Source organism: Acomys minous (assembly GCF_964271855.1).
Source record: "Acomys minous genome assembly, chromosome: 9".
Classification (NCBI taxonomy): domain Eukaryota; kingdom Metazoa; phylum Chordata; class Mammalia; order Rodentia; family Muridae; genus Acomys; species Acomys minous.
In genome coordinates, this window is record NC_140490.1 from 6745103 (window position 1) to 6773014 (window position 27912).

Below are 27912 nucleotides of genomic sequence, written 5' to 3' on the forward strand. Positions count from 1 at the left end.
CGCGGGCTCCCTCCCCCTGGCGGGGCTGAGTGGACCGGCCTGAGGTCTGGGCCCGCCCCGACGCTCCGCAGACCGTGCCACCCGGCGTGGAGGACGGGGTCCGCTCCGGTGGGCCGAGCGCGAGGCCGAAGGCCTGGGAGGCTACGGCCGGGCTGAGCACCGCGGGGGGCCGTTGGCTCATGCCAGATCCCGGTCGCGCTGCGGCCTGGCTCGGAGAGCGCGCGGACAGGAGCGGACGCCTGAAGCCGCAGCGCGCCGCCTCCCCCGGGTGGGAGCGGTAGTTGGGCCCGGCTGCGGCGGAGCGTTCGCTCGGAGATGGCGGAGTCGCCGCGACGCGGCCCGAGGCCCCGCGAGCTGGGAAGCCGGGCAGCCCCGGGACGCAGCGGGGCCCGGGGACAGCGGGGACGCCGCCCACTCCACCGGGTGAGCCATCCTGAGCCTCCCGTCCACGCTCGCCCTCAGTTTCCCCCAGCAGACTTCCCGCGAGTGTCGCCACCGTAACCACCCGCGGGGTCGTCCTGGGCGGCCCCCCATCCGGCCCTGCGCGCCCCGGCCCCGCGTCCCAGCCGCTGGCCTGCCCTCAAGTCGCTTCATTCCGGCCACACGGGGCTCTCTCAGCCTTTGCTTGTGTGGACGTCAACTCTCGGCCGCGCCCCTGCCCCTTCCCCTCCGGCTCCCCCACCTGTGGGCTGCCTGTGAGTTCCCGCAGTTCCCGCAGGAGGGTCTCCCCTCTATCCTCAAGGCCGGGTCCCCAGTCGGTACGCCTACTTCCCACAGCCTCGGCCCTGATGTTTATCCAGTGGGGGGCCCACGCCTCCAGCCCTCCCTGACCCTGTGTTTGCTGCCCGCTTCGGCTGATGACCCTCCGGTTTCTCCTTCCTCAGAAACTTTCCGTTGCCACACACATGTTCGTCCCTCAATATTAGTCACGCCACTGCATCCGCACAACAGTTCTCACATGACCCCCTCCCTAAATCTCACTGCTTCCTCTAGGTACGAAGCTAAAATGCAGTGGTTACAGCTCAGGGGCTTGACAGGCCTGACCTTTGAATCCCAGTTCGTCCACTGACTGAGCTTTGTGATCTTGGGTAAGCTACTAACCTTCTCTGGGCGTGTGTGTGTGTAAGTGTGTAAGTGGGCCTGAGAGAGAGAGAGAGAGAGAGAGAGAGAGAGAGAGAGAGAGAGAGAGAGAGAGAGAGAGAGAGAGAGAGTGAGTGTGTGTGTGTGTGTGTGTGTGTGTGTGTGTGTGTGTAAGTGGAACTAATACTATGTGTTTCCCTTGCATTTTTGAGCTGGTATTAAATGCAGGTGTTTCTTGACTTACAGTTTCCGTCCTGACAAACCTTTAAGATATCCCTAACTAAGAGTGCATGTAGTAAACCTGACCTACTGACCGCAGCAGCTTATCAGTGCCCTCTGCTGTGTGTGTGATGGCGGTTGCTCAACCTTCTGGTTGTGTGGCTAAGTAGGAACGTGCAGTGTCTCGAGTAGAGTATTATGTCTATACATCCACTACTCCCTTAGGAAAGGATTAAAATGCTAAGGCCTGGGGCTGTAACTCCAGGTAGAGTACTTGCCTAGTGGGCACGAGGCCAGGAATTCCATCACCGGCACCAAAACCGAAAAAAATTTGAATTACACTTTATACTGTTTATCACTTGCACTTTGATTTTGTTGTTGTTGGTTTAGTTTTTCAAGACCTAGCCCTGGCTGTCCTGGATCTCCCTCTGTAGACCAAGTTGACCTCAAACTCAGAGATCCTTCTGCCTCTGCCTCCTGAGTGCTGAGATTAAAGGCCTGCGCCACCCCTACCCTCAGCCCCCACCCCCCACCCGGTTTCATTTAGACTTTGTAATAAATGAAGCTGGTTTTTTTGTTTTTTGTTTTTTAATGCTCATTGGTGTTTTGCCTGCATGTATGTCTGGGTGAGGATATCAGATCTTGGAGTTAGAGACAGTTGTGAGCTGCCATGTGGTTGCTGGGAATTGAACCCAGGTCCTTTGGAAGAGCAGTCAGTGCTCTTAACCACTGAGCCATCTCTCCAGCCCCCATGAAGCTGTTTTAAGTCTAGGTCTATTTGTATATTCCAAGCTCTCAGAAATACGTCCACCAAGTAGTGAGTGCTCAGTAGGTACTGTTATTAACACGAGTGATACCTGCAGAGTACAGCTTGCTTTCCCGTGAGTTCTCACTACTGTTTAACCTAAAGTTTTCTCTGTTAGAATTCTGCCGTTCCTGCCAGGCAGTGGTGGCGCATGCCTTTAGTCCCAGTACCTGGGAGGCAGAGGCACGTGTGAGGCAGTCAGTTCCAAGACAGCTAGGGTTACACAGAGAAACAAAAACAAGCAAATAAAAATAATTGATTTTTCCCATGACCTACAGCTCTCCCTCCTCTTCTTCCTCTCTCCCTCCTTTCCCCCACCTCCTCACCCCTGCATTTAGAGCCTGGTACAGGCTTTGCTTCTAAACTAGGGGTGTGTGTGTGTGTGTGTGTGTGTGTGTGTGTGTGTGTGTATTTATTTCTTGTGCATTGGTGTTTTGTCTACATGTATGTTTGTATGAGGGCGTCAGAACCCCAGAACTGGAGTTCCAGACAGCTGTGTTCTGCCATGTCAGTGCTAATAATTGAATCCACAGCCTCTGGAAGAGCAGCCAGTGCTCTTACCCACTAAGCCATCTATCTCTCCAGCCCATCATCACAGTCTTTATTCTGTCTTAGGTCACTTAGTTTTACCCAGGTCAAAGCTGAACTCTGATTAAGTCATCATAAGTCATCTCTGGATTCTGAAGGCCTCTATCATCCCTGCTTGGTCATGGCAGAGGTGCATGGGCTGAAATGGGTGGGAGAGAGAGACTGCCAGCTGCCGGCCTTCCTAAGACTGTAAGCGTCCAGCGGTCTGTCAGGTTAGATTTCCTTCCGGCTGTGTTCTCTCCCTCCGTTCCCTCACGTTCCTCCAGGGTGGCTCAGGAACCGTCCTGTGCTGTTGTGCAGTATGGATATAGTAATACTTTGCTTAATTTAAGAAGGACTAGAGTGGACAGGGAGAGACCCTGGATTCGGCATTCTGGCTTCTCCTTGGTGCCAGTGATGACACGCCCTGCCCTGGGTGTGCATTTCCATCTTCTCGCCTGATTCTGGCGTGGGTGGAATGAAGGGTCTGGGGTGATTTTTCATAAGCAGTGGAAAGGAAAGGGCCCTCAAGTTCTGGGCTCAGAAGCTGATAGAATGATTAGCTCTCACCGTTTCCCAAGTCCCCTCACCATTGTGTGTGTGCACATGACTGCAGGTCCGTTAGTGCTGTTGGCTGTGGTAACGGGTGTGACTGATGTACAAGATTAGCACTCATGAGTTTCTCCTATCTGATGTTTCGTTGGGTCATGAGACTTCTAAGATGTGCCATCCATTTGTTACAGAGAGCTCACCAGAGCTTCTGCTCACCAGCAGACTTCTCAGTCCCAGGATGGGAACCTCGGTCCATCCTCCTGCCTCTTTCTTAACTTGAGTTACTGCCCCAGCTTGAGCATAGGGGGATTTGGATGTTCATTTGGGTATTCTAAGAAAGGGAGCAAGCTGTGACGCCAAGGTATGGGATTCAACTTGTAGTCTATAGAGGCTTAATTTTTTTCTAAAGAACAAAGCACCTGGGCTAGGGTGAGGGCTCAGTGGGGAAAGAGCTTGCTGTGCAGCATGAGGCTCTGGCTTTAGGTTCCAGTGCCCATGAAAGGCCAGCTATGCGGAGGTGCACACCCCCAGCACGGAGAAGTGTAACCAGGGGTTTGCCCTGCGGCCATTCCAACTGAGACAGAGAGCTTCAGGTTCAATAAGAGACTGTCAAGAATCTGAGAGCAATAAAGGAGGGCACTGATATTGGCCTCTGGGCTCAACATGCACACACACGCACGCACACAGAAGAGGCAGATCATCAGATGGGTAAGAGATGGATAAGGAGAACGGCGAATGACAGGCTTTCCAGGGAAGAAGTAATCCACCAATTTCTCTTCTTTACAGATTGTGGGGCCAAGCTTGTGGACTTTGCTGATTTCTGAGGGAGCTCAAGTGTCAGCCTGAGGCATGGGCCAGGAGGCCATGGTGACCTGAGGCCAGTGGAGTCTGTCCAATAGACCCTGTTTGCTCCTTCTGCCTCTCCTGTCCTGGGTTGAAAGAATTTGTGTTCATCTCATCAGGGAACTGACCCTAAGAGAATTCCTTCCTCTTATTTTCCTATTCTCCTGCCCTACCAAGACAGTTCCAGCCCACAGCACTCCTGCCTGCCGTCTCCTGAGGTGGTCCCCATCCCTCCCTCCTTGCTCCTCGCCATGCTCCAGCTGTGGAAGGTGGTACGCCCTGCTCGGCAGCTGGAACTGCACCGCCTCATACTGCTGTTGATTGGTTTCAGTCTTGTCTCCATGGGATTCTTGGCTTATTACGTGTCCACCAGCCCCAAGGCCAAGGACCCGTTGCCCCTGCCCTTGGGAGACTGTAGTAGCAGTGGGGCAGCTGGCCCTGCAAGGCCACCAGTTCCACCTCGACCCCCAAAGCCTCCAGAAACAACTCGAACGGAACCTGTGGTCCTTGTGTTTGTGGAAAGTGCATACTCACAATTGGGGCAGGAGATTGTAGCCATCTTGGAGTCTAGTCGTTTTCGTTATAGCACTGAGCTAGCACCTGGCCGAGGGGATATGCCCACGCTGACTGATCATGCCCATGGCCGCTATGTTTTGGTCATCTACGAGAACCTTCTGAAGTACGTCAACTTGGATGCCTGGAGTCGAGAGCTGCTGGATCGGTACTGTGTGGAGTATGGTGTAGGCATCATTGGCTTTTTCCGAGCCCATGAGCATAGCCTGCTGAGTGCCCAGCTCAAGGGCTTTCCCCTCTTCCTACACTCAAACTTGGGGCTGCGGGACTACCAAGTGAACCCTTCTGCCCCACTACTGCATCTCACCCGGCCAAGCCGCTTGGAGCCAGGCCCACTGCCTGGTGACGACTGGACTATCTTCCAGTCTAACCATAGCACCTATGAACCAGTGCTGATTGCCAGCCATCGGCCGGCTGAGCTTGCTGTGCCCGGACCAGTTCTTCGGCGGGCCCGGCTCCCCACTGTGGTACAGGACTTGGGTCTTCATGATGGCATACAGCGGGTGCTGTTTGGACACGGCCTTTCTTTCTGGCTCCATAAACTTGTTTTTGTTGATGCTGTCGCATACCTCACTGGGAAACGCCTCTGCTTGGACCTTGACCGCTATATCTTAGTGGACATTGATGACATCTTTGTGGGCAAAGAAGGTACTCGCATGAAGGTGGCTGATGTTGAGGTCAGTTTTTCTCTTTCTCTTTTGTTTATTTTGCTAGAAAATTTACAGCCTCTGCCTGTCAGGTTGTCTGCTTTGATTCTGAGCTGGTCATAGAGACATATTTATAATTGTATACTATGCCTTTTATAGTTGGAAAGAAAGCTAAATTACTATGTATTTCTCACTCAGGCTGTTTTCTCCTGATTTGGTTTCTCTACTTTCCTTCCAGGCTCTGTTGACCACCCAGAACAAACTCAGGACCTTAGTCCCCAACTTCACCTTCAACCTGGGCTTCTCGGGCAAATTCTATCACACTGGTGAGCCCTTTCCCCTATTCTTACCAATTTTAGTTTGCTCTGTCTCTTTATTATTGACTCTGGGCACACAAATTGGAGAAAGGGACAGAGTTTGGCAACAAAGTGCAGTGATGACGTGGGTTAGCATAGGTGGCTGAAGAACGCTTTGGCAGTGGGGCAAACAGAAAACTCTGGGCCCTGGGCAGGGTTCAATAATGTCCCAAGACTGGAAACTGCTCAGTGTTGTTACAGAACCCAGGGCATAGGGGCTGACTGCTGTGGTCAGCAGTCAGTGTATGACCACAGGGACAGAAGAGGAGGACGCAGGGGACGACATGCTGCTGAAGCACCGCAGAGAGTTCTGGTGGTTCCCGCACATGTGGAGCCACATGCAGCCACACCTGTTCCACAACCGCTCTGTGCTGGCCGACCAGATGAGGCTCAACAAGCAGTTCGCTTTGGTGAGGCTCTTGAATCTCTTTCCTGTACTTTCTCCCAGAGATAATGTTTTCTTTTTAACCTTCCCTAATGGATACCCTCTCCTACCCTTTCCAGTTTGCTTTCTTTGGAGGCATCCCCACCCTCTTTACCCTCTACTCCCCAAACTTCACCAGGTCCTGGTGAGAGTCTATGCCATTCCCAGGAGCATGGGATTCCTACGGATCTGGGGTATGCTGTGGCCCCCCACCACTCGGGCGTGTACCCCATCCACACGCAACTCTATGAGGCCTGGAAATCTGTCTGGGGCATCCAGGTGACCAGCACTGAGGAGTATCCCCATCTCCGCCCTGCTCGCTACCGCCGCGGCTTCATCCACAGTGGCATCATGGTAAGGGATTCCCACCTCAAACGTCAGACCTCAGACAGCCTTCAGCCCATCAACTGCCAGCCCGAGGCATCCACAAAACATGATGATGCAGATAGTCAGTTCTGTTACTGTAACTTCAGACCAGGCCTCTATAAAGGGTTCTGGGAATCCCAGGGCCTCCTGGCTTTGGTTCTTAATCTGCTTTCCGTCTTACCATTCAAGCCTCATCTGTCCATATATTTTCTTTTCCTGTCAGGTGCTCCCTCGGCAAACATGTGGCCTCTTCACTCACACAATCTTCTATAATGAGTATCCTGGAGGTTCTCGTGAGCTAGATCGGAGCATCCGAGGTGGAGAACTCTTTCTGACAGTGCTGCTTAATCCAGTAAGGTGCCAGAAGGGAAGGCCAGAGAGGCACGGTGCTCTCGGGCCTGCGCCTCTGTTCGCTGAAGCTAGTTCTGAGACAAAGCGGCTCTCAGAGTCTCACGTGCAGGCACCCTCTTGCAGATCAGCGTCTTTATGACTCATCTGTCCAACTATGGGAACGACCGGCTGGGCCTGTACACCTTTGAGAGCCTGGTGCGGTTCCTGCAGTGCTGGACACGACTGCGCCTGCAGACCCTCCCTCCTGTCCCTCTTGCACAGAAGTACTTCGAACTTTTTCCTCAGGAACGAAGCCCCCTTTGGCAGGTAAAGCTGGAGCTCAGGCTGACTGGAGATCTGATGGGAGTCAGGGTTTGTGAGTTTAGTCCTTATCAGATTCGTGGCCTAACCTTCAGAATCCCTGTGATGACAAGAGGCACAAAGATATCTGGTCCAAGGAGAAAACCTGTGATCGACTCCCCAAGTTCCTCATTGTGGGACCACAGAAGACAGGTAAATTATCCACATCCAATTTATCCTATGTTGCCTTCTCATACCTACTTATACTAATCAAGTCTCTTAAAAGGATTCCTAGCCGGGCATGGTGGCGCACACCTTTAATCCCAGCACTCAGGAGGCAGAGATAGGCGGATCTCTGATTTCGAGGCCAGCCTGGTCTACAAAGTGAGTCCAGGACAGCCAAGGGTACACAGAGAAACCCTGGCTCAAAAAGCCAAAAAGAAAAGGAATCCTTTTTTAAAACATTGTTTATTTAGTGTGCTTGCATGCATGTGTGTACTCGTGCACAGGACAGCTCCAGGGAATTATTTTCATCATGTGTTGTTTTGTTTGGGTTGTTTTGTTTTGTTTTGTTTTTTGTTTGTTTGTTTGTTTTTGAGACAGGGTTTTGCTGTGTAGCTCTGGCTATCCTGAAAGTCACTGTGTAGTCATGGCTGTTCTAGACTGTAGACCAGGCTGGCCTCAAACTCACAGAAATCTGCCTGCCTCTGCCTCCTGAGTGCTGGGATTAAAGGCGTGCGCCACCACACCTGGCATTAGAAGACCCTGTTTCAAAACCACTAAATACTACACTACTACTAAAGAGCATGCGTGCAAGGACAGCTGTGGTGGCAGTGAGAGCTCAATCCGGGCCTTGGACAAGCTGCCACTGTACCACTTAGTTGACTCCGGCTTCCATCTGTGAAATTTGGGTATTTTATTTATTTAGATTTTTGAGACAATCTCATGTCACCCAGACCAACTTTAATCCCGTTCTCCTTGCTTCAGTTTTCCAAGTGCTGGGATTACATTTGTAAGCCACTACACCTGGCTCCGTTTGGTGAGTTTAAGATACATAAATAGGGGCAGGCGTGTTTGCTGAGTACGCACAAAGCCCTGGGTTCCAGCCCCAGAATTAAGCTAGTATGGTGGAACAGGCAGGATTAGAAGACCTCACTTGATATACGGCCAAGGCCATCCGTGGTTGTATAGCAAGTGAGGCCAGCCTAGGCTACAAAAGGCCCTGTCTCAAAAGTCTATTAGATGGGGTTGGAGAGAGAGCTTAGTGGTTAAGAGCACTGACTGCTCCTCCAGAGTACCTGGGTTCAGTTCCCAGCACCTACCTGGCAACTCAAAACTGTTTGTAAATCCGAGATCCGACACCCTCACATAGATGTACACACAGGCAAAACACCAATGCCCATAAAATAAAAATGACTAGGAAAATATTTTTAAAATCTGTTAGATGGGGCTGGAGAGCTGTCTGCTCTTCCAGAGGTCCTGAGTTCAATTTCCGGCAACCACATGGTGGGTCACAACCATTTACACTGGGATCTGATGCCCTCTTCTGGTCTGCAGGTGCAAATGAAGACAGAACACTCATATACATAAAATAAATAAATATTAAAACAAAAACCAAACCTGTCAGATAACCAGGCTTGGTTGTGCGGGCATGTCATCCCATCAGTTGGGAGGTAGAGACAGGGGAGTATCAGCTTCAGTGCCTGCTAAGCTACAGAGGGCATTCAAGGATGCCTGGGCGATTTCATAAGACCTAATCTCAAAATAAGGAAAGCAAAGAGGCCGGAGGCCATGGCTCAGTGTCAGCATCAACCATGTGGACCCAGTCCTGAGCGCCGTGAAGGGGAGTCTGCGAGCATCTCTGGTGGGGTGGGGGTGAGCACCCCGTCCAGCCCAGACCTGGGCCTCTCTCAGGCCTTCCCTCGCTGAAGTGGGTTTTACTACCCATAAGTGAGTATTCTCAGCTGGCTGCTCGCCTGGACCAGGCTGGTTCTTCTCCTCCCTACAGGCACCACAGCTGTTCACTTCTTCCTGAGCCTGCACCCAGCTGTGACAAGCAGCTTTCCTAGCCCCAGCACCTTTGAGGAAATCCAGTTCTTCAATGGCCCTAATTACCACAAGGGTATTGACTGGTGAGACTGGGTCCCTTTGAGTGTTCCTCAGAGCAGTGTTGCTTTCTCCAACAGAGAGCCCACGCCAGCTCCTGCCAGCTCCCGGCATCTGGTCTTGCCACTGAGATTTTTCTTTTTCCTATGCTACTCTGTAGGTACATGGACTTCTTCCCTGTTCCTTCCAATGCCAGCACTGACTTCCTGTTTGAAAAAAGTGCCACCTACTTTGACTCAGAGGTTGTACCACGGCGGGGGGCTGCCCTTCTGCCCAGAGCCAAGATCATCGCTGTGCTCACCAACCCTGCTGACAGGGCCTACTCCTGGTACCAGGTTTGCTGAAGCTCGGGGCACATGAGGCCTTAAGGGAGCGGTGGGGAAGGTAGTAACTGCTAGACACACAGAGGAACGAGAGCAGGCAAACTAAACTTGTCCCGTAGTGAGGGGTAGCTACGCTGTTGTCACCAGACAAGAATATGGCTGTCAGATCCCCAGCCCTGTCCCCTCTCCTGTGTCCTGCAGCACCAGCGAGCACACGGAGACCCAGCTGCTCTGAACTTCACCTTCTACCAGGTGATTTCCGCCTCCTCTCAGGCCCCCCTGGTCCTCCGCTCCCTGCAGAACCGCTGTCTTGTCCCTGGCTACTACTCTACGCATCTGCAGCGCTGGCTGACCTACTATCCCTCCGGACAGGTACAGCCTCCAGAGCCCTCCTCAGGTACCCTTGCCTCAGCCCCGTCTTAGGAGTCTAGACTCCACCACAACCACATCCCTGTCCCCTCAGCTGCTGATTGTGGATGGGCAGGAACTTCGCATCAACCCAGCAGCCTCAATGGAGGTCATCCAGAAGTTCCTGGGTATCACCCCCTTTCTGAACTACACGAGGACCCTCAGGTGGGAACGCAGGTTTTGCAGGGAACGGGAGGAGGGTCCGTTTGGAAGGGACACCTGTCTCTCCCTGTGGGCTGGGAGGGGAGGGGTGCGTCTGTGGGGCTTGGACTTCCCTTCTCCCTGACGCCCAATACCTGTTTCTCTGAGTAGGTTTGATGAGGACAAAGGATTTTGGTGCCAAGGACTTGAAGGTGGTAAGACTCGATGTCTAGGGAAAAGCAAAGGCCGGAAGTACCCAGACATGGACATGGAGGTAAGTAAAACCCGGGACACGGTTGCCACTCCACCTCGAGGGTCTGCTCTTGCTGCACTCTTTACTGTTTGTTTCCCCTTTCACCTTTTTTCTCCCGTCAGTCTCGCCTTTTCCTTACGGATTTTTTCCGGAACCATAATTTGGAGCTATCAAAGCTGCTGAGTCGGCTTGGACAGCCAGCCCCCTTGTGGCTTCGGGAAGAATTGCAGCATTCCAGTGTGGGCTGATGCCCCAGTCTTTCCATACCAGCAAAAAGCCTGCTAACTTCACTGAGGGGCCACCTTAGAGCAGGGCGCACAGGGGGTTAGCGTGGCCTGGCCCCTTACCCCTCTACCTCAGTGGCCCCTAGGATTGGAATGGCTGAAAAGGGAAGGGCATCTATCCCTTTTCCATAGTTTTGGGGCCTAATAAAGGGGTTTTCCTTGGTACCCCATGGTACTAGGTACTAGGTACCTTTGACCTATGAACCTGGGAGGTGAGGAAGAGAGGGTCCAGGGAAGGGGGTAGAAGAATGTATTGAGTCAGTGATTTCCCTCTTTATCCCCAGCAGTTTATCTGTCTACGCCTACCCATGAGAGGGCCCTTCTAGTCAGACAGTGGCATCTACCTGTGGCCTGGCCTCCCTAGTGTCATTCACATTGAATGGGGATGAGGTCGGACAGTTGCTCATAGAGCTGAATATGAGCCCTAGCTGTGGGCTAGAAATACCCTTAATAAACATCCTTATTTTTCTGTTTTGTCTGCTTCACTGCAGTTGAAAAAAAGAAAGAAAAAAAAAAACCTAGACTACAGCAGGTATCAGCTAACCTTCCACAACTCTTCTGCACAAGGAAGAAGGGAAAGACCCAGAAAATAGAGTAAAAAAGGAGTTTATATATTTATAAATGCCAAATAAATACCAGAGGCCACCCATCGCCCTCTCCCAGACAAGGCTGTCTCCCCCAGCCCTGGGCTTCTAAGGTCTGAGACATCTTGGCCCCAAGCTACAGCCCAAGAGCTGCTGCCAGACTGAGCTACCAGGGAATTGAGTAGGGATGATCTGTCCAGCCAAGAGTCACTCCCTCTGTGTGAGGGGCCCCTGTAGCCACAGGCCTGTGTCCCTGTATAAGGCCCGAGAGGGGCCAGGCTCAGGGGGAGAAGGTGGTTATCTCTAGAGAGACCCGCTGCCACAGCTCCTTGGTCTGCTTGCTGCGCTTGAGGTTCTGTAGGATGTCGTTGAACTGCATCATGCCCATGGGTGTCAGGCAGAAGGCGCTGCGGGCACTGCGGATTGCATTCACAAAGTCGTCGTAGTCGGCAGGGGTCAGGTGGATCAAGCGGTGATGGATGTACTGGAGGATGGGTTGAGGGGAATCTCAGCACAGAGCATACCAGCTGGAGACCCACCTCCCTCACACGCTGAGGGCTCTGGTCCAACTCCACAGCAGGTGCTCCACCCCAGCCCATACTTCCTGAGTGATCACCTGCATGTATGCCTGCTGACAGCGCTGCACCAGCTGGTGGAAGGCCGGGGCTCGAAGGTGGTTGTGGGCATGAATGGGGTTCAGCCGCTGCAACGTCTCCATGACGATCTCCTGCAGCACAAACGGGCTCAGCACCCCCTTGGCTGCCCCCACACAGAACTGGTGCACGTAGTTCACTCCTGGGGGGCAGGGGGAGGGGCATGAGACGGGGGTGGCCACCTCTGCCCTAGGGACCCACTTACATATCTCAGCTCTGGCCTGACAGAGCCTCCCTCCACCCCAGGAGCTGAGGTAACCCTCCGCCCACTGTGCTCACACACATACCAGACCAAGGTCTCAGCAAGAGCTAGGAAGGAGGTCTGGGATAGGAAAGTAGGGGAAACAGGTGGGGGGGGGGGACAATGGTCCTGGGGAGGGGAGGTGTTACCCAGCTTTGCTGCCAGCCCCAGCAACCATTTGACATCATCAGTGTAGGGGGGGGAGCGAGAGAAGTTGTTGGGGTGATCGTTGTGTGCCCGACGGCCCAGCATCTCCAGTGCCAGCATCCCTAGAAAACAGATGGGCCATAACAGGATAGAGGCTTCACCTTCCACCCCAACCTGGTATTGACCCCATAGAAAACAAAGCGCTAGTGGAGAGTGTTCACTTACCAACACGGTAAGCAGCATGCAGGTGGTGCAGGCTGTGTGGGTTGACTGGTTGACTGTGGGCCTCCTCCTCTGGTGGTGGAAAACCCCCGCTTACGAGAGGGCTGGGCTGCGTGGTCAGAGCAGGCAGGGACGCACCCTGGATGGCTGGAAATGTGGACGCTGGATGGACACTGCTCACTGAGGGGAGATTGAAAGCCACGTGAGAGAAGAGGTGCAGAGAAGATCCCCTCTCCACCTCCCATGGCCAGGGCACCTCCCCTCCATCCACCTGCTCCCTGTCCCCGAAACTCACAGGCCACACTGGTGGGCAGTGGGAGCCCTGGCTCTGTGTGGTAGGGATGGACTGTGATGGGAGCCATGGAAGGGACAGGGAAAGATACAGCAGTGGCAGCAAGGGAGGGTGGAGTCACCGAATAAGGGTATTGAGCCCCCAGGAATGCAGGATGCACACCCTATAAAAGATGGGGAAAAAGAGCGGAGACCAAGTCATGTTGGATGACAAATGGACATTCCTACATTTCTTAGTTTTCCCACCAGGACTCCTGGACAGCCCTAGTGTGCACCAAAGTTCTCTACTCCAACCCTGTGACCTCCTAGTGTGCTCCCACATGCCCCACCCCACCAGTAAAACCCTAGTCTCACCTGTGGGTATGCAGAGCTGGGCACAGGGAAGACGGCAGGCCGGGGCATATGAGGCATAGGGTGGGCAGGGTGAGCTGGGTGGGTGAGATACTGAGGGCTGCAGGGCAGGTGGGGCTGTAAAGCAGTGTAGGGGTGCAGGCCAGGGGAATGGCCATGCCCCAGGCCTGGGCCTGGGTATAAACTGGACCCCACTGAGATGACTGGAACCACTGTGGCTGCTGCTGTCACCGCTGCTGCAGCCACTGTAACAGGCTCAGTTCCTGGGGCCACCCTGCCCTCAGGCAGCCCCCGCCCAGCCTCCCCCGCAGCCCTCATGGCACTGCCACTACAGCTTGTGGCCCCTTCCCGGGCTGTGGATGAGCCGCCTGCTGTCTGCTCATAGAGCCAGAACCACTGATGAGCAACCTCAAACAGCACTTCGGGGTACACTCCCCCACCCTTGGCTGCCTCTTCCACTGCCATGCAGGCCTTCTCCAACATCAGGTTATCCTGGAAAGGATCACAGAGCGTTAGGTGGTGAGGGCTCACCCAGGAATGCAGGCTGGTTGAGGGAGGGGTCAGAGTCAGTGCTCACAGTAAGTGTTTCACACAGGCACTGAACAAAGTATTGTTCCCTCCCACCTGAAGCAAATCATTTTGTCTGAGGCTATTCTCAGGGATCATCATCATCGTGGGCCCTAAACTAGAAGCCTGTATTTGCTTGGGTGTGTAATGGGAATGATTCTAACTTTAGGATTATATATATACAACAGGATTATATGTAACATATATATATATGTATATATATATATATATATATATGTATATATATGTATATATATATGTATATATATGTATATGTATATATGTATATGTATATATATATGTATATATATATATATATGTGTGTATATATATATATATATATATATATATATATATATATATATATAACAATTGAACCCAACACATAGTATGTGAATATAATAAGATGAATATAAAGGATGAATGTGAATTCATATTACTGGGCTGAGTACCCCTAATGTGAAAATGGGAAACACTAAAATCAGAAATATTTTGAACACTGACAACATGAGACCTCAAGTGGAAAATACAATGAAGTATGCTTTCATGCACAAATAAGACTGCAGACTGTAAGTCAGTTGCTTGCCTAGCCTGCATGAGGCCCTGGATCCAATTCCACATACATGCATACACACATACACACACTGGAGAGAAAAAGGGTGAGAGAGGCACAAGATTACCTCTAGGCTGTGTGTGTAATTAATACATAAAATATGAACTTTATAACTAGATTTGGGTTCTATCCCCAAGAATGCTTATGTATTAGAAAATAGTCTGGAACCTAAAATCTAAAACTAACCTTCAACCTTCAACTCAGCCTGTAATATGTGAAATGATTCTCCCTAAATTCCTGAATATGGAACAATCAAGAGAGGGTCACTAAACTCCAAATAATATGTCCCAGATACTCAGAAGGCTAAAGCAGAATTGTTAGTTCAAGCTCAGCCTAGGCAACTTAGACCTCTTGAGGGAGGGAGGGAGGGAGGGAGGGAGGGAGAGAGAGAGAGAGAGAGAGAGAGGGAGAGAGGGAGAGAGGGAGAGAGGGAGGGCGGCTGCAAGACAGTGGGTTGGAGGGACTTGATGCCACACCTAACAACTTGAGTTTGGTTCCTAGGACTCACACAGTGTAAGGGGAGGACAAACTCCCACAAGCTGTCCTTTGACCTCCACACACACTGGCACATATCCCACACCATCATGTACACACATAAAAATGATTTTCCTAGAAAAAAAATGCTGGGCCCTTAAGTTCCCCCATGCCTAGGTGGCTGACAGCAGGAAATACCTGTTCCTTGCACTGCACCAAGGCTCGTTGAATCTCATTGGGGTTCAGTGCATGGGCATGAGGCAGACAGCTCAGAGCCAACTCTGCCGCCGCCCTCACCATGTTGGAGTCTCGTGCCCGTGATGCTCTATCAGCCAGTGATGCAACCTCAGGGGGTGTCAGGTGCCCGTCCCAGCACTCTACCAGTATAGTCAGCGCTGCACTGCCTATCTCCATTGCCTGCCCTTTAGGGAAGAGGAAAAGGAGCAAAGTGGGCACCACAGACCAGCAATGTCAGAGACAAAGCCCTTCCTGGTCACCTCCATCCTGTATGCAGATCACGACACTGGGTTTACCTGTAATCCAGGAGACGTGGGAGGAATAGGTACGAGAGAGCCAGTTAGGAGAAACAAAGTTGTGCAGGCCAAGGGCATAAAGCCCAATCTCAAAGGCGCAAAGGTGCAGGTTGCGGTGAGGACCCTGGTGGCCTCCTGAGGACGATGGTTGTGTGAAAATGGAAGTGCTGCTGTTGCCCCCTGCTTTGATCAGAACTGTCTTCGCCAATTCAAAGTAGAAGTGTGCAGCTGCCTCTGATGGCTGATTGGGTACGTGGGGGGCATGGCTCTCAGGGCGGCGGCCTTTGTAACACCTGAAGGAGCAATGGGATATGGACAGGGCTGGAGTTTCTTCAAAATGGTGTCCAAGCAGGCTAGGAGGGACCAGGGTAAGCAAGGCTGTTAGGGGTAACAGTTGGGTCACACTAGAAATATGGTTTAGAGGACGGGCTAGGTTAGAAAGATGGTATTTCTCCCTACTGACCTGCCAACTTCAACCGTCTTTGCCCGGGCCCCTCCACTGGCGCTAGCCCTGCGGCTTCCACTGGAGGATGAGGAGCCCAGGGAGTCCGAGGAAGAGCTGCTAATGCTGTCACTGTCTTGTCCTCGACCCCAGGAAGTAGGGGCCCAGCCTCCTCGAAGTGGCCTTCGGCTTAAGGTAGGAGAGCTGTCCGATGTGGTCTCAGGGGCACTGCTGTCAATGCTGGCCATGCCTAGTACCCCCAAAACGAGTCAGTCGTGGACCTCAGGAGTGCCTGGAGTCAGTCTCCAGCCTGCAAGACTAGCCTTCCCTCCATGCCATCCCATGGGCTGTCCTACCTGTGTGCTTCTTTTTAGGCCGCCCCGGGGAGCCCCAACCTCGACCATTATAGCCTCCACGACTGCCAAGAGCTAGGCGGCTGGGAACCTTCCCCTCTGGCCGTGGGGTCAAAGCTGCCTCAGGTGGGAGACCCTCACAAGGGGAATGTGGGGAGCTTTCTGAGTGAGAAAACAGGACACTGAGATGAGCCCAGTAAAGGGCACAACAACAGACTGTCCCACTCACCCGCCCTACCCAGTGCCCCCACCTCACCAGGCACATTCTTCTCTGTGAAGCCCTCAGTGGGACCTGGCCCAGCCCCTGCCACGGCCCCTTGCTGAGCAGGGCCTGTGGAGCCTGAAGGCAGTGGCTGCAGGGCCCCGGGGGCAGACGGGGCCCCATGCTTTGAAGGAGATCTCTGGTTGGCTGTGGCCGGACGGCTAGATGAGTAGAAAGAGCTCAGTGTCTGTGGCTTATGTGTCTGGCTTTCTCGGTCCAAGAGTTTGTCTAAGATCTAGAGAAGAGACAAGCAGTAACATGATGTCCTTAGTTCCTGAATTCTATGACCTTCCTTTCTTCTTGAAGCAGCCTAATGCTACCTCCTTCAGGAAGTCTTCCCCAGATTTAACTACAGGATAACCTCCCAGCTTACATGTCTCGGCATCTTCCATAACACTTACCTGAGGACTGAACATACTGATATTCAATAAATATTGTAATAAATGAATGATTGACTTTATGCTCTCTGCTTCTCTTCTTCCACCTCATGCCCAAGCATACCTATAAGAACCATTGGTCTCTTGTTCTTTATGAGAAGTCTCCAAAATTCTCTACTTACCTCCTACAGGCAGACCAGTACTTTTGTCATTGTACTGGAAACTTCTGAGAAAGATAGTGACATTTTGTTCACTCTCTGCCTGGCAAAAACCCAGTACCTCAGGCCCTCACCTTCTTGAGCTTGGCCTGGTCATCCTTGTAAGTGATCATGAGTGCTAAGGCCAGGTCACCCTTCTCCCGTCGTGTGCCTTCACATAGGAGGGGATGTTCTGCCTCACTCACTGTTGTCTTCATGCCTGTGAGGATGAGGAGTGATTATAGCTCCAAAGACAGCAGAAACATAGCAGACAGAGCCAGAGCTCATGAAGAAAAGGTCCCCACTGCCTAATGTGTGCAGCCTTAGCTCCACCTGCTTCTCAAAACCTTTGTAACCTGTTCTAGTCTACTGGAGTTAAAGATGTGTCCCACCACACCCAGACACATCTAATGTTTTGTTTCATTGCTTTTTTTCTCTCTTTTCTTTTTTGTTCTTTGTTTTTGTTTACTTTCTCTTTTGGTTTTTTGAGATAGGGTTTCTTTTGTAGTCTTGTCCTGGACTTGCTTTGTAGACCAGGCTGGCCTCAAAATCAGAGATCCTCCTGCCTCTGCCTCCCAAGTACTGGGATTAAAGGTGTGCACCACCATGGCCAGCTTTTTTTTTTTTAAGGCAAGATCTCATGTAGCACAGGCTGGCCTTAAGCGTGCTATGTAACCAAGGATAAAAAGGAACCTCTAATCCTCCTGCCTCCACCTCCCACGAACTGGGATTGCAGGCATAGCCATTATATCTGGTCTTAGAACTCAGTCTTCCAGGCTGGTGAGATGGCTCAGGGGTTAAGAGTACTGACTGCTCTTCCAGAGGTCCTGAGTTCAATTCCCAGCTACCACATGGTGGCTCACAACCATCTATAATGAGATTTGGTGCTCTCTTGCAGAGTGCAGGCACACATGCAGGCAGAATATTGTATAAATAAAACAAAAAAAACTTAATAATAAAAAAAAAAGAACTCAGTCTTCCTGACAATTTCCTGTCTATCTGAACCTTTAAGCTTAGATTACATATTCTGTCACGTCCTTTAGGCCTTTCTTTAGATTTTTATTTTGCTGTCCTTTAAGCACCAACCATATGTAAGACACATTTAAAGTTTTGTTTTTCTATATGTGTGTGTTTTGCCTACATGCATGTATGTACCATGTTCTTCCAGTGCCTGTGGAAGCAAGAGAGGGCACTGCATCCCTTGGAAAATGGAATCACAGATAGTTGTGAGCCATCCAATGAGTGCTGAGTACTGAACCAGGGTCCTGTAGAAAAAGCAGCCAGTGTTCTTCACTGCTGAAGCGGCTCTTCAGGCCCTGCTCTAAATTACTGTGTAATAAGCACTAATTATTTGGTTCGAATATGTCATCTTGACTTTCCCATCACAACTCTGAAAGGCTTGACCCAGGTTTTGCTCCTGAATATGTTCAAGACAAGACACTTACCCAAGGCAGCAACTGCTGCTTCAAATCCCAGCTCCTCATCCCCAGGCATCTCATTATTCCAGTTTCGACTTGGGGGCCGGGAACCCGTGAGGGAAAACACTAGATGAAAATTGGGTTAAGTCAGGAAAACAAAAGTACCACAGGAAAGAATGCAGAGCAACTTAAAACCTTCATCACCCAAGACCTGCCCGTGGAGCTGCCTGATGGGTCCTATAGTTGACTCTGACAGTTTCACAACTTTTCGTTTTCCTTTTAAAAAGCAACTACCCTTCTCCTCCAATGTCTCCACTTACTGTAGGGCCATGCACTATACCTGGAGCACAGAGAACATCGAAGATGAAACTGGCCAACATGAGGGGCAACACAGGCCGATAGTCACAGAGTGTGCCCTCCCGAAGTTCTTCTGCCCGGCACCGCATGGTACTCATTTCACTGGGACCCAGAGGGATCTTCCTGAGCAGAGCAGCCACCTCAGATTCCTGATATGCCAACTTTACCTGAGGACAGAAAGGAACTCAGACCTCCTATACCTCAATCGAGGTCAAGACAAAAGAATCCAAAGGCGGTAGTGGTGCACGCCTTTAATCCCAGCACTCGGGAGGCAGAGGCAGGTGGATCGCTGTGAGTTCGAGGCCAGCCTGGTCTACAAAGGGAGTCCAGGACAGCCAAGGCTACACAGAAAAACCCTGTCTCGAAAAACAAAACAAAAAAACAAAAACAAAAACAAATCCAAAAAGACTAAGGACAAGACAGAAAGAACCTCCAACCTCCAGGGCCTTGGTAGAAGCAGGAGGCCGCTGTAGCTCCAAGGCAAACATGCCAACTCGGAAGGCCAGGTTGTGGTGCTCTGGGCGCTCACTCAGCACTGTCAGCAGGAAAGCTGCCTTGGTCAGGGTGTTCGTAGCCACCCAGGTCTGACGGCTTGTGGATACCTTGTTTTTCTTGCCCTAAACAGGAAGTGCCAAGAGTTGGACAAGTGAGTCTGACTGACCTCAGTGGAGATGGAAGGAGGCTCTCACTTGGGGTGGGGAGTAGGAGCAGGGATAAGTGGGGCCGGGAAAGTAGAGGAAGGAGGTCTCTCTCACCTTGGCAGGGGGCGGCTCTACCTTGAGGTCAGGTGGGTTGGCTAGCAGGTCCTGGGCAAGCTCCACAGTGAGGCGGGAAGCCTCATTACTGTAGCCATGGGCATGCAGGGCCTCAGCACAGGCAAATAACACCTACAGGACATAGGACCAAAAGATGAAGGCCTTCACTTGGAGAGCATCATACTTGATGATGAAGCACCATATCCCTAAAGCACTGGGTGCCATGCTGATCCATAGTTGACTCTGGTTATAGACACCACCAACACTCAAGATTATGTGGTAACAAGCATTGCTCAGGTCAAAAGAGGGGCCAATGGCTAGGATGGTTCCTAGGGACTTGGGGCAGAGCAGCACTGCTCCTCTCATCTGAGAAGGGGGAGTCATCTCAGATACAGTAGTCTAGGGAGGCCAGTAGCAACTGTGGGAAGCTCAGAGAGACCTCTAAGAGGACAAGGCCCGTTTGATTTGAGCCAGGGTTTCATTATGTAGCTCAAGCTGGCCTCCTACTTGAGATTCTCCTACCTCAGCCTCCCAAGTGCTGGGATTACAGGTGTTTCCTACCACATCTGGCAGAGATGGGATTCTGAGCTCATCAACCTTGTGTCCCTATCTCTCAGAACTTTTAAGGTCTCTAAGGCCTGGAGAGGGAACAAGAGCTAGTCAAACCTGGTGATAATTCCAGGCAGAAAGGCCAGTCTGTACCTAAGTTTGTAGGCATGAGGGACCATGGCAAGCTCCAAGAATGAGTGAACTGCACAGAGGACGAAAGACTAAGATAACACTGAAAATCTGGCAAAGATCAGACAGAGTGGAGCCCACAGCTCATGCCAAGGACCTTCATTATTGTTGTTGGTTTTTCAAGACAGGGTTTCTCTGTGTAGCCTTGGCCATCCTGGACTCACTTTGTAGACCAGGCTGGCCTCGAACTCACAGCGATCCGCCTGCCTCTGCCTCCCGAGTGCTGGGATTAAAGGTGTGCACCACCACACCCGGCTTCATTGTTTTCTAAGGGCAGCAAGTAACTACTGAAGACTTTTAAGTAGCACACTGACATCGTATGTGAGAAATACCCAGAAGAGCATCAGTGTGGAAGCAGTAGGACAGGCTGCAGAGCAGGAGGCCAGTTAGGTTCCCCTACAGGATGCTAATGATCTTGACACACTGCCAGCCAGAGCCACTGGGCCCTGAGTCACTCTGACGATCCATCCCACCCTCCTTCTTGAGTTCCTCACCTCCATTCTGCTCTCCTGTTCCAGTGGCTTCAGCCCAGCAAACAGGTCATGCTCCTCCCCAGCCCCGCCCTCAGCCTTCTCCTCCTCGCCTCCGGCCCCGTCCTGGGCATTCAGGTAATATGCCTGGTAGTCATCCTCCTCCTCTCCAATGGCAGGAGCTGCTTCTTTGGTTTTGTGGAGCCCACTGCCACTGTCGTCCATGGAAGGGAGGTCATCTTGGGTACAGACCTCCCCAGGCAGCAGGCCAGGGCGGCCAGCAGAGGCTGTGGGAGGCTCAGGCCCTTCTGAGAAGTACACACCAGCATCTTCCTCATAAGTATCTGGGGGCTCGGGAAGGAAGGTGGCAGGTCCTCTGGAGCCAACTGAGGGAGGACAGGGTGGAGGGCTCTCAGGGAATCCACCGAAGGTGCTGGCCTCTGCACCCAGGGCCAGGCTGCTGTCATCCAGGCTCATCTCTGCCAGGTCTGGTTCCAGGGAGCTGTCTTCACTGCTGAGCCGTCGTTTGCTCCCACTGCCTGCTGAGCTCTTGCCCCCACTGCCGGTCCCACCCAGCACCTTGGCTTTGCCCCCACCTGGACCCATCTTATGCAAAGCCTTATCTCCTCCTTCAGCAGAGAGGCGGCGGGGGCCCCGCTGCGAGGACACCCCCTCGCCCAATCCTTTGCGCTTGGCACCAGGTTCCTTGGGCCTCACAGCTGGCTCAGTAAGAAGAGGTCGGGGCCGGGACTCTTCCAGACCCCCAGATCTAGAGGCTCCTGACCTAGTGGGCAGGGCCCGGGCCCAGCATAGCGCTAGCTTTCGGTCAGTGCCACTGTAGGTAACACCAGGAAGGGGATAGGCCTCTTCCCAGTTAAAGTAGCAGGCCTCCACTGCTGGCCGGAAGCCAGGGAAGAGCCTCTCCAGGGTCTTCTTGTGTTGTCCCCGCTTGACATTCTCAATCACCTTCAGTTGCCACTGACGCAGCTGTGCACACAGTTCCCGGCGGCTGTGGAAACAAAGAGCAGGAGGCTGAGGGGGGGGAGACGAGACAAGCAGTCTGCACCGAGGGTGGAAAGCGGCAGATACAGTAAAGAAAGGCATAGAGAGGGACGCGGTGGGGAGGGCATGCTCTTTAAGCTCCAGAAGACATTGGTGCAACAGTAATGAATTTGGGAAAGTGGGGACTATTTAGGGGAGGGGAGGAAAAAAGCCTGTGAGAAACATGCCTCACAAAGCTCTGGTAAGGCCAGTGCCCAGCACTTCCCAGTCTCCCAGATGAGAGAAATCCCTGTACTTAAGGAGACTTGTGTCTGACTGTCAGAATACAGTAATCCTGAGGAAGACTCACCGCTGAGGGCTGAGGGCAGGGTCCAGCACAGCCAGCCTCCATAGTGTGACCATCTCATCACACATACTTGCGCAAGCGTGGGCTGCTACCTCTGACTGCCCATTGCTACGGCCTGTGTGACCACTGGCACTGCTATGCGAAGCTGAGGTGCGTACACTATACCACCAGCCTGTTATCTGGAGGCAAAGAAAGCTGTGAGGTACACAAAAGCCCACACCCTCCTCCAGGTTCCTATCAGAGAAAGGAGAATAAGATGAGGGGAGGAAAAGGGGGAACTACCACACACCCACCCATCCTGAGGTGTTACCTGTTCGTAGGTGAGGCATTGGTCAGTGAGTATTTCCAACAAGGGGGCAGCATTGCTGTCCCTCCGCTTGAACATCTCTCGAACAATGCTAAGCAGGTTCCAGACACCCTCAGGCTCTCGGCCCCTCAGAGGGCGCAGCAGACATGCCCATTCAGCAGCGGCAGGAGGCTCCGTGGAAGAGAGATACATAGAGTTCACATCACTGTAAAAGGACAGAGACAGTGACTGAAGTAGGGCCTCTGAATGAAAGAGGTTAAAACAGAGCAGAGCTGGGCCAGGCTCGGTGTTGCACACCTGTAATCCTAGCACTTGGGAGGCAGAGGCAGGTGGATCTTCCTGGTCTACAAAGAGAGTCCAGGACAGCCAAGGCTACACAGAGAAGAACCCCTATCTCGAAAACAAAGAAACAAACAAACAAAACAAAACAAAAAACCCACAAAACCCTAAAGCAGGGCTTTGACCTGAAGAGATCCTGACCTATACAGAGTAGAAGAGGAAAGGACACCTGTGACAAAATTCTTGGCCCTTCTCTGCATCTGCATCAATATGATCAGCAAAGGAAGAAAAACTGACTCTGGCTCTACCCAGATGGGCAATCACTGTACATGGTCATCATCAATCATGGCTGCAAAACTGATACCCATGTGCCAGGTGCCAAGCTAGTGCAGGGATAAACGTAGCAAACACATGCACTAATAGAGCAAAGATCTATCAGTGGCCTAAGGAAGGTGCGTACTCACCACAGCTTTAATATGCAAAGATCAATTTACCTGAAGACCACAGGGGTGGGGCCGCAGAACTTGTGCAGTGTCTTCTTTATGTTGTCAGTGAGTGTTGACTCATCCAAGTACCAAGTGCTCTGGTCTGAAGCTGAGGGGCCTGCTGTAGGGTCTGGGAATTACAGGCAACCAGTCACCAGTTGATACGAGTCCAGATTCAGCCAACAGTGTGGAACCTTTAGTAAGAGATGCTCTGTACTGGCAGCTTGCTTGCTTTCTCACCACACTCACCTGGCGCTCCACATACTGTATTGATGGCTGTTGACTGGGAGGAAAGGAGCTCATCTAGAAGACGCTGGGCTGTAGGGAGAATCTAAGGGGAAAGAGACAAAGGCAGAGGGAACAAGGTACAGGTGAATCCAAGGAGGCCAGGCACAATTAGAAGGCCAGGCAAAGCCTGAAAGACAGCAGTGGGAAGATATGCCAGCCTCACCCACCTGCTGAGGCAGCTCACTGATAAGATACTGAGCAAACTTCTGAAGCTGGTCTCTTTGCAGCCGAGACAGGGACTCTGAGACTGGAGCCCGCAGGCAGACTGCAGATGCCTGGAGGAGCAAAGAGAAATAGAACCATCTGAGAAATGGTTCTGGAGCTGAAGCAGGGAGAGACGGGCAGAGGGGAGGGAAAGGGGCTCACATTGTGGCCAGGCATGCAGCAGAGAAGGGGGGGATGGAGCGTAGGATAGGGCCAGGATAAATTGGGAGGGCCTCACGTTGTGAATGCGGAAGAGACAGAGTGCCACGACATGGGTGCACCATTTGGCCCCAGCCCCACAGGTACAGCTACAGGAAGTGACCCGGCAGCGGTCAAACATCACAGCCACATTGTAGGCCCCTTTGGGGGGGACCATCTGCGGCGGCACCACTGTAGCACTCAGATGGAACCCTAGGGAGAAATAAGGCCATGGTCAGAAGTAGCTGCCAAGACCCTGTCAACCCCGGCCCCATGCTTAATTATACAGTTCACTCCTCATGGTTGTTTTGTTTTGTGTTTTTGAGACAGGGTTTCTCTTTGTAACCTTGGCTGTCTTAGAACTCACTATGGAGACCAGGCTGGCCTCAAACTCATAAGAGATCCACCTGCCTCTGCCTGCTGTCTGCTAGGATTAAGGACATTTGCAATCATACCCAGCCACAGAAGTTCTTAATCTTTACCACTGGAGAGGAGCAGGGTTACCACAGGGCATGTTGGAGCCCTTACCTATCTGCAGCGGATCTTTCACAGCCCTCATTCGGAACAGCTGATCCCCTCGCTGGAACTCATCAGCACTGCCATTGGCTAGGCATGAATATAGACTGCGGGGGAAGAAGAGGACATGGCCACAACCCAGCATGTAACCTTCCACAAACACTGTGAAAGACCACCATGCTCTAGGCAACCGTCTCTGTCAGCACTCCTCAGGAGGAAACCCCAGGCACTCCCCACATCCCTTAGCTTCCTCTCAGCAGTTCCAACTACAGTATCCCTTTTGTTCTGCAGAAGGCCCCGCCGCCAGCCTGAGATAGCAGAGCTCCACTGCCCACTATCAGTCCTCCCGACTCACCGAATGTCCTCTTCATTCTCAGGGAAACTCCAGAAAGCAATTCGGAGCTGCAGTTGTTCAGGCACTGGAGGATAGACTTTCTCTACCACTTCAAATGGGATGTGAAAGGCCACCTGCTTTGCTGACAACTCCACCAATGGGATTACCAATCCATCTTCCAAAACAAAGATTGGGATGGTGAAAGAGAAAGGGCCATAATTATTTTGCCATAATTACTTGGTACCAGTGCCACACCCTAGGCACCTGTGCACACACACACCCTCTTCTCGGAAATATATTTTTTGAAGGTTTTTTTGTTTTTGTTTTTATTTTTATTTTTTATTTTTTTCCCCAAGACAGGGTTTCTCTGTGTAGCCTTGACTGTCCTGGACTCACTTTGTAGGCCAGGCTGGCCTCAAACTCACAGAGATCCACTTGCCTCTGCCTCCCGAGTGCTGGGATTAAAGGCGTGCGCCACCATGCCCAGCTTGGCTGGCTATATTTTTAAATTTAAATTTTATTTTATTTTTTACTGTGTGTCTGTGTGTGGGTTTGTGTATGTGCATGCAGGAGCCCATGGAGACCAGGAGAAGATGTCAGAACCCATGGGCCTGGAGTTACAGGTGGTTGTGAGTCATCCTCATGGGTGCTGGAAATTGAATGAAGGGCCTATGAAGAGCAACAGCACACTTGGCCTCCTCCTTGTCAGGATGTAATAACCCTTAAAACTCCTTCTGGGGGAGGGGAGCTGGGCAGTCTCCAGCCACACACAGTCAGCTGCCCAGCTCAAGCCCAGAACAGAAGATCCCAGGGAGATGCTAGGACACGTCTGGCCAGACGGGTGTGTTCTCCGCCCAGCAGCTAGTCCACTCGTGGACGCCTGCACCAAACGTCCACACTCTCTATTCAGATTCACACTACACTCAACTGTCTCTTCGACATTCAGCTCTGGTTGCCTTTTTCCTTATCACTTTTCCTCTAAATGCCTGTAGGCCCCATCTAAGGAGAGAGATAAGCCAACACTCAGTAACTAGGGACCTCAAGATGCAAAAGAGTCTGCAAGGCCTCTGGCGCCTAAGGCCTGACCTCTCATCCTGGAAGCCAGGGGCAGGGAGATAATTACCCCAGGGCACCTGGCCGTTGCTCCTGAAATCACCTGGAATGGGACGGAGTTAGCACTTAAGGTTTTTCTACACTGTTTTAACAAAAAGCAGTAATAACGTAACAGCCTGCAGATCTCATGGCAAACAGCTGTATTAGAAGACTGATCAAAAAAATCACAGAACAGGAAAGAACCTTTCAAAAACAACAGCAACCCATGTAGGAGCAAGCGACTGAAGGTGACTGAGGAGGATGTGGGGGCAGGAATGGCAAATGCAGGCCAGGTCTGGAAGGTATTGTAAGAGGATCAAGGCCTGCCTAGGCTGTAGAGCCAGGTCCTCTCTCAGAACAATGGCAGGCAGGGAGGGACGAAAGAGGGAAAAGATCTTAGGCTCCGCTCCGCAGAAGGGTATCCACATGCTGAAAATCTTTACCACTATGTTTTCTGTCACTTCCCCCAAAGTGAGAGCACTCAAAATCCCCAGACAATCGACATCTCAAATATGACAGAAGCAAGAAGAGCACAAAGATTCGCAGTGAAGCTGCTTGTGATCTGCACCTGTATGTGTGCATACACATGCAGCAAGTGCTCTCTCCAACTCAAGCTCAGTTCTACCCCTTATGAACACGGGCACATTTCTCTGAATCCTAAAGGGGCACCAGAAATCTCCGCAGCTTGCAGAACAGGTCTTTTGGAATGGCCTGGCTAGAACACATAAGTGAATCCTTTCAACTACTGAAGAAAGCCAGCTCCCACTGAGGCCCAGGACAAAAAACTGCCTTGGGCAGAGCAGGCGGAAGAGGTGATGACTCCTAAGCCTGTGAGGCTTCTCTCATCTTCACTCTCCTTTCTACCCCCTCCAAAAGCAAAATTCTTCACAGCACCCGTCCTTGACTTCACTGGAAGACCAAGAATGACTGTAACACAAGGGAAAGGTGCTTCCTGAGGAGACCCCGAGGATAACTGCTTGCCCTCCTGCCCAGATCTCAGATATGGAAGCTCAAGGCTCCCACCCCCTGGTCGCAGATCTCTAGTGTAACCCTATTTATCATGGCATCTCTCCTCATAGGCAGGTTCTTTCCTCTTGGTGGAATCCTTTCTTGGTGCAGCTTATGAGGAGAGATCAACACCCTGGGAAGCTAAGCAACCAACGCAGCATCCCATAGAGTGACACACCTCAGGTGGTTACTTTTTCACAATCCGTGCCTAACCACACACTCTTCTGCCTACTTCTGGTTTGCTAAAGGCCAAATTCCGTCAAGCATTCTTCAAACAGAGACGGGGTATTCTCCCATTTTCGGTTTCTAAGTTGTAAAGGAATAACAAAAGATCTTTCTGGCCAAGCCACCAGGATGTTCTCTGCCACAACACAGGCTTGCGTGTACGCGCGCGGAAGAGCGCGCGCAGTCAGAGTCAATCTCTCTCTCTCTCTCTCTCTCTCTCTCTCTCTCTCTCTCTCTCTCTCTCTCGTTCCCTCCCCCTCCCTCCTTCTTTCTCTTTCTCCCTCTTCTCCCCCCCCCCCCCCCGCCCTCTCTATGGTGAAGATGCCACCCCATCCCTGGAAGGCCAGAAAAGCAAGTCTTGAAGTCTTCTCTAAGCTTGGGACAGCTCCCGGGCCGGACAGCTCCCGAGCGAGGCCCAAGCCGGGCCAGCCGGCTCCCCTCCCCCCGCGCAGCCGTCCCGCTCATCCTCACCTCGCATTCTGGTACCGCCACTGCCACCTCCGCCACCGCCTCCAGTGGGGGAATTGGGCCCCGCTGACTGTTTGCGCCATCCTCGCCAGTTCTGGCAAAGGCTCTCGGCCTCGGAGATGAACGAACAGAGTGAATCCTCCTCAAAGCGATCGGAATCCTCGAACGAGAAGCGCTCGCCGTCCTCCCACTCCGCGAACATCAGCTCCATGGGGCCCGCACCCCCCGGGGCCGGGTCTCCCCCAGCGGATCCCGGGCCTGGGCCGCCGGCCGGGGACTGAGGGGAGGCCCGGGGCCTGAGGGGCGAGCCGGGGCTGGGGGTGGCCGGGGCGCTCAGGGCGGCCGTGCCGGACGAGGATTTCGGGCCTGGTAGGGACACCGGGCCGGGCCTCACCCAACCGCGAGGTGCGAGCGAGGATTGTGGCCAGTCTGCGAGACTCGAGGCCGGGACGAAGCGCTGGGCGGCCAGGGCCTCTAGGCGGCTGCGGCGCCGCCTCCCCCATCAGCTGATCCGAACTTCCGGCCGCGCCGGCCATCA

The 27912-nt window shown here is 52.3% G+C and overlaps 2 protein-coding genes across 7 annotated transcripts; one reads left to right on the forward strand and one right to left on the reverse strand.

Moving 5' to 3' along the window:
- Positions 1-92: 92 nt before the first annotated feature.
- NDST2 (N-deacetylase and N-sulfotransferase 2) lies at positions 93-11046 on the forward strand. Of its 3 annotated transcripts, none has more exons than XM_084794949.1 (15): positions 93-423; positions 994-1088; positions 4010-5316; positions 5525-5612; positions 5898-6052; positions 6235-6420; positions 6656-6784; positions 6907-7089; positions 7179-7275; positions 9071-9194; positions 9329-9503; positions 9693-9863; positions 9955-10064; positions 10212-10314; positions 10416-11046. In XM_084794949.1, exons 3-15 carry the CDS (start codon positions 4318-4320, stop codon positions 10539-10541), a joined length of 2646 nt encoding a protein of 881 aa, XP_084651075.1. In that variant the 5' UTR covers positions 93-423; positions 994-1088; positions 4010-4317; the 3' UTR covers positions 10542-11046. The 3 variants fall into 3 exon arrangements, with proteins under 3 accessions (XP_084651075.1, XP_084651077.1, XP_084651076.1); XM_084794951.1 differs by having other exon boundaries at positions 9765-9863; XM_084794950.1 differs by lacking the exons at positions 93-423; positions 994-1088 and adding an exon at positions 3191-3584.
- Positions 11047-11167: 121 nt separating this feature from the next.
- ZSWIM8 (zinc finger SWIM-type containing 8) lies at positions 11168-27890 on the reverse strand. Of its 4 annotated transcripts, none has more exons than XM_084794914.1 (26): positions 27378-27890; positions 24603-24756; positions 24260-24354; positions 23772-23944; positions 23497-23604; positions 23291-23372; positions 23051-23171; positions 22281-22482; positions 21974-22149; positions 20647-21631; positions 19415-19546; positions 19097-19276; positions 18643-18826; positions 18330-18428; positions 16980-17104; positions 16305-16545; positions 16052-16210; positions 15717-15945; positions 15254-15546; positions 14919-15142; positions 13070-13558; positions 12720-12879; positions 12428-12604; positions 12205-12324; positions 11778-11888; positions 11168-11645 (listed from the first exon to the last, which is right to left on the reverse strand). In XM_084794914.1, the coding sequence occupies exons 1-26, from the start codon at positions 27583-27585 to the stop codon at positions 11185-11187; spliced, it is 5688 nt and encodes a 1895-aa protein (XP_084651040.1). In that variant the 5' UTR covers positions 27586-27890; the 3' UTR covers positions 11168-11184. The 4 variants fall into 4 exon arrangements, with proteins under 4 accessions (XP_084651040.1, XP_084651042.1, XP_084651041.1 ...); XM_084794916.1 differs by having other exon boundaries at positions 19436-19546; positions 27378-27869; XM_084794915.1 differs by having other exon boundaries at positions 11297-11645; positions 11778-11956; positions 27378-27889.
- Between the last annotated feature and the right edge of the window lie 22 nt (positions 27891-27912).

Bases quoted from the DNA above. Each gene is read 5' to 3' on its own strand.
- NDST2 (XM_084794949.1), top strand. From the start codon at position 4,318: ATGCTCCAGCTGTGGAAGGTGGTACGCCCTGCTCGGCAGCTGGAACTG. The intron at 9,195-9,328 runs GTGAGACTGGGT...GCTACTCTGTAG, and splicing joins TACCACAAGGGTATTGACTG to GTACATGGACTTCTTCCCTG. The intron at 9,504-9,692 runs GTTTGCTGAAGC...TGTGTCCTGCAG, and splicing joins GGGCCTACTCCTGGTACCAG to CACCAGCGAGCACACGGAGA.
- ZSWIM8 (XM_084794914.1), bottom strand. From the start codon at position 27,585: ATGGAGCTGATGTTCGCGGAGTGGGAGGACGGCGAGCGCTTCTCGTTC. The intron at 22,483-23,050 runs GTAAATTGATCT...GTCCTTTTACAG, and splicing joins CCCACCCCTGTGGTCTTCAG to TGATGTGAACTCTATGTATC. The intron at 11,646-11,777 runs GTGATCACTCAG...CCCATCCTCCAG, and splicing joins GTCAGCAGGCATACATGCAG to TACATCCATCACCGCTTGAT.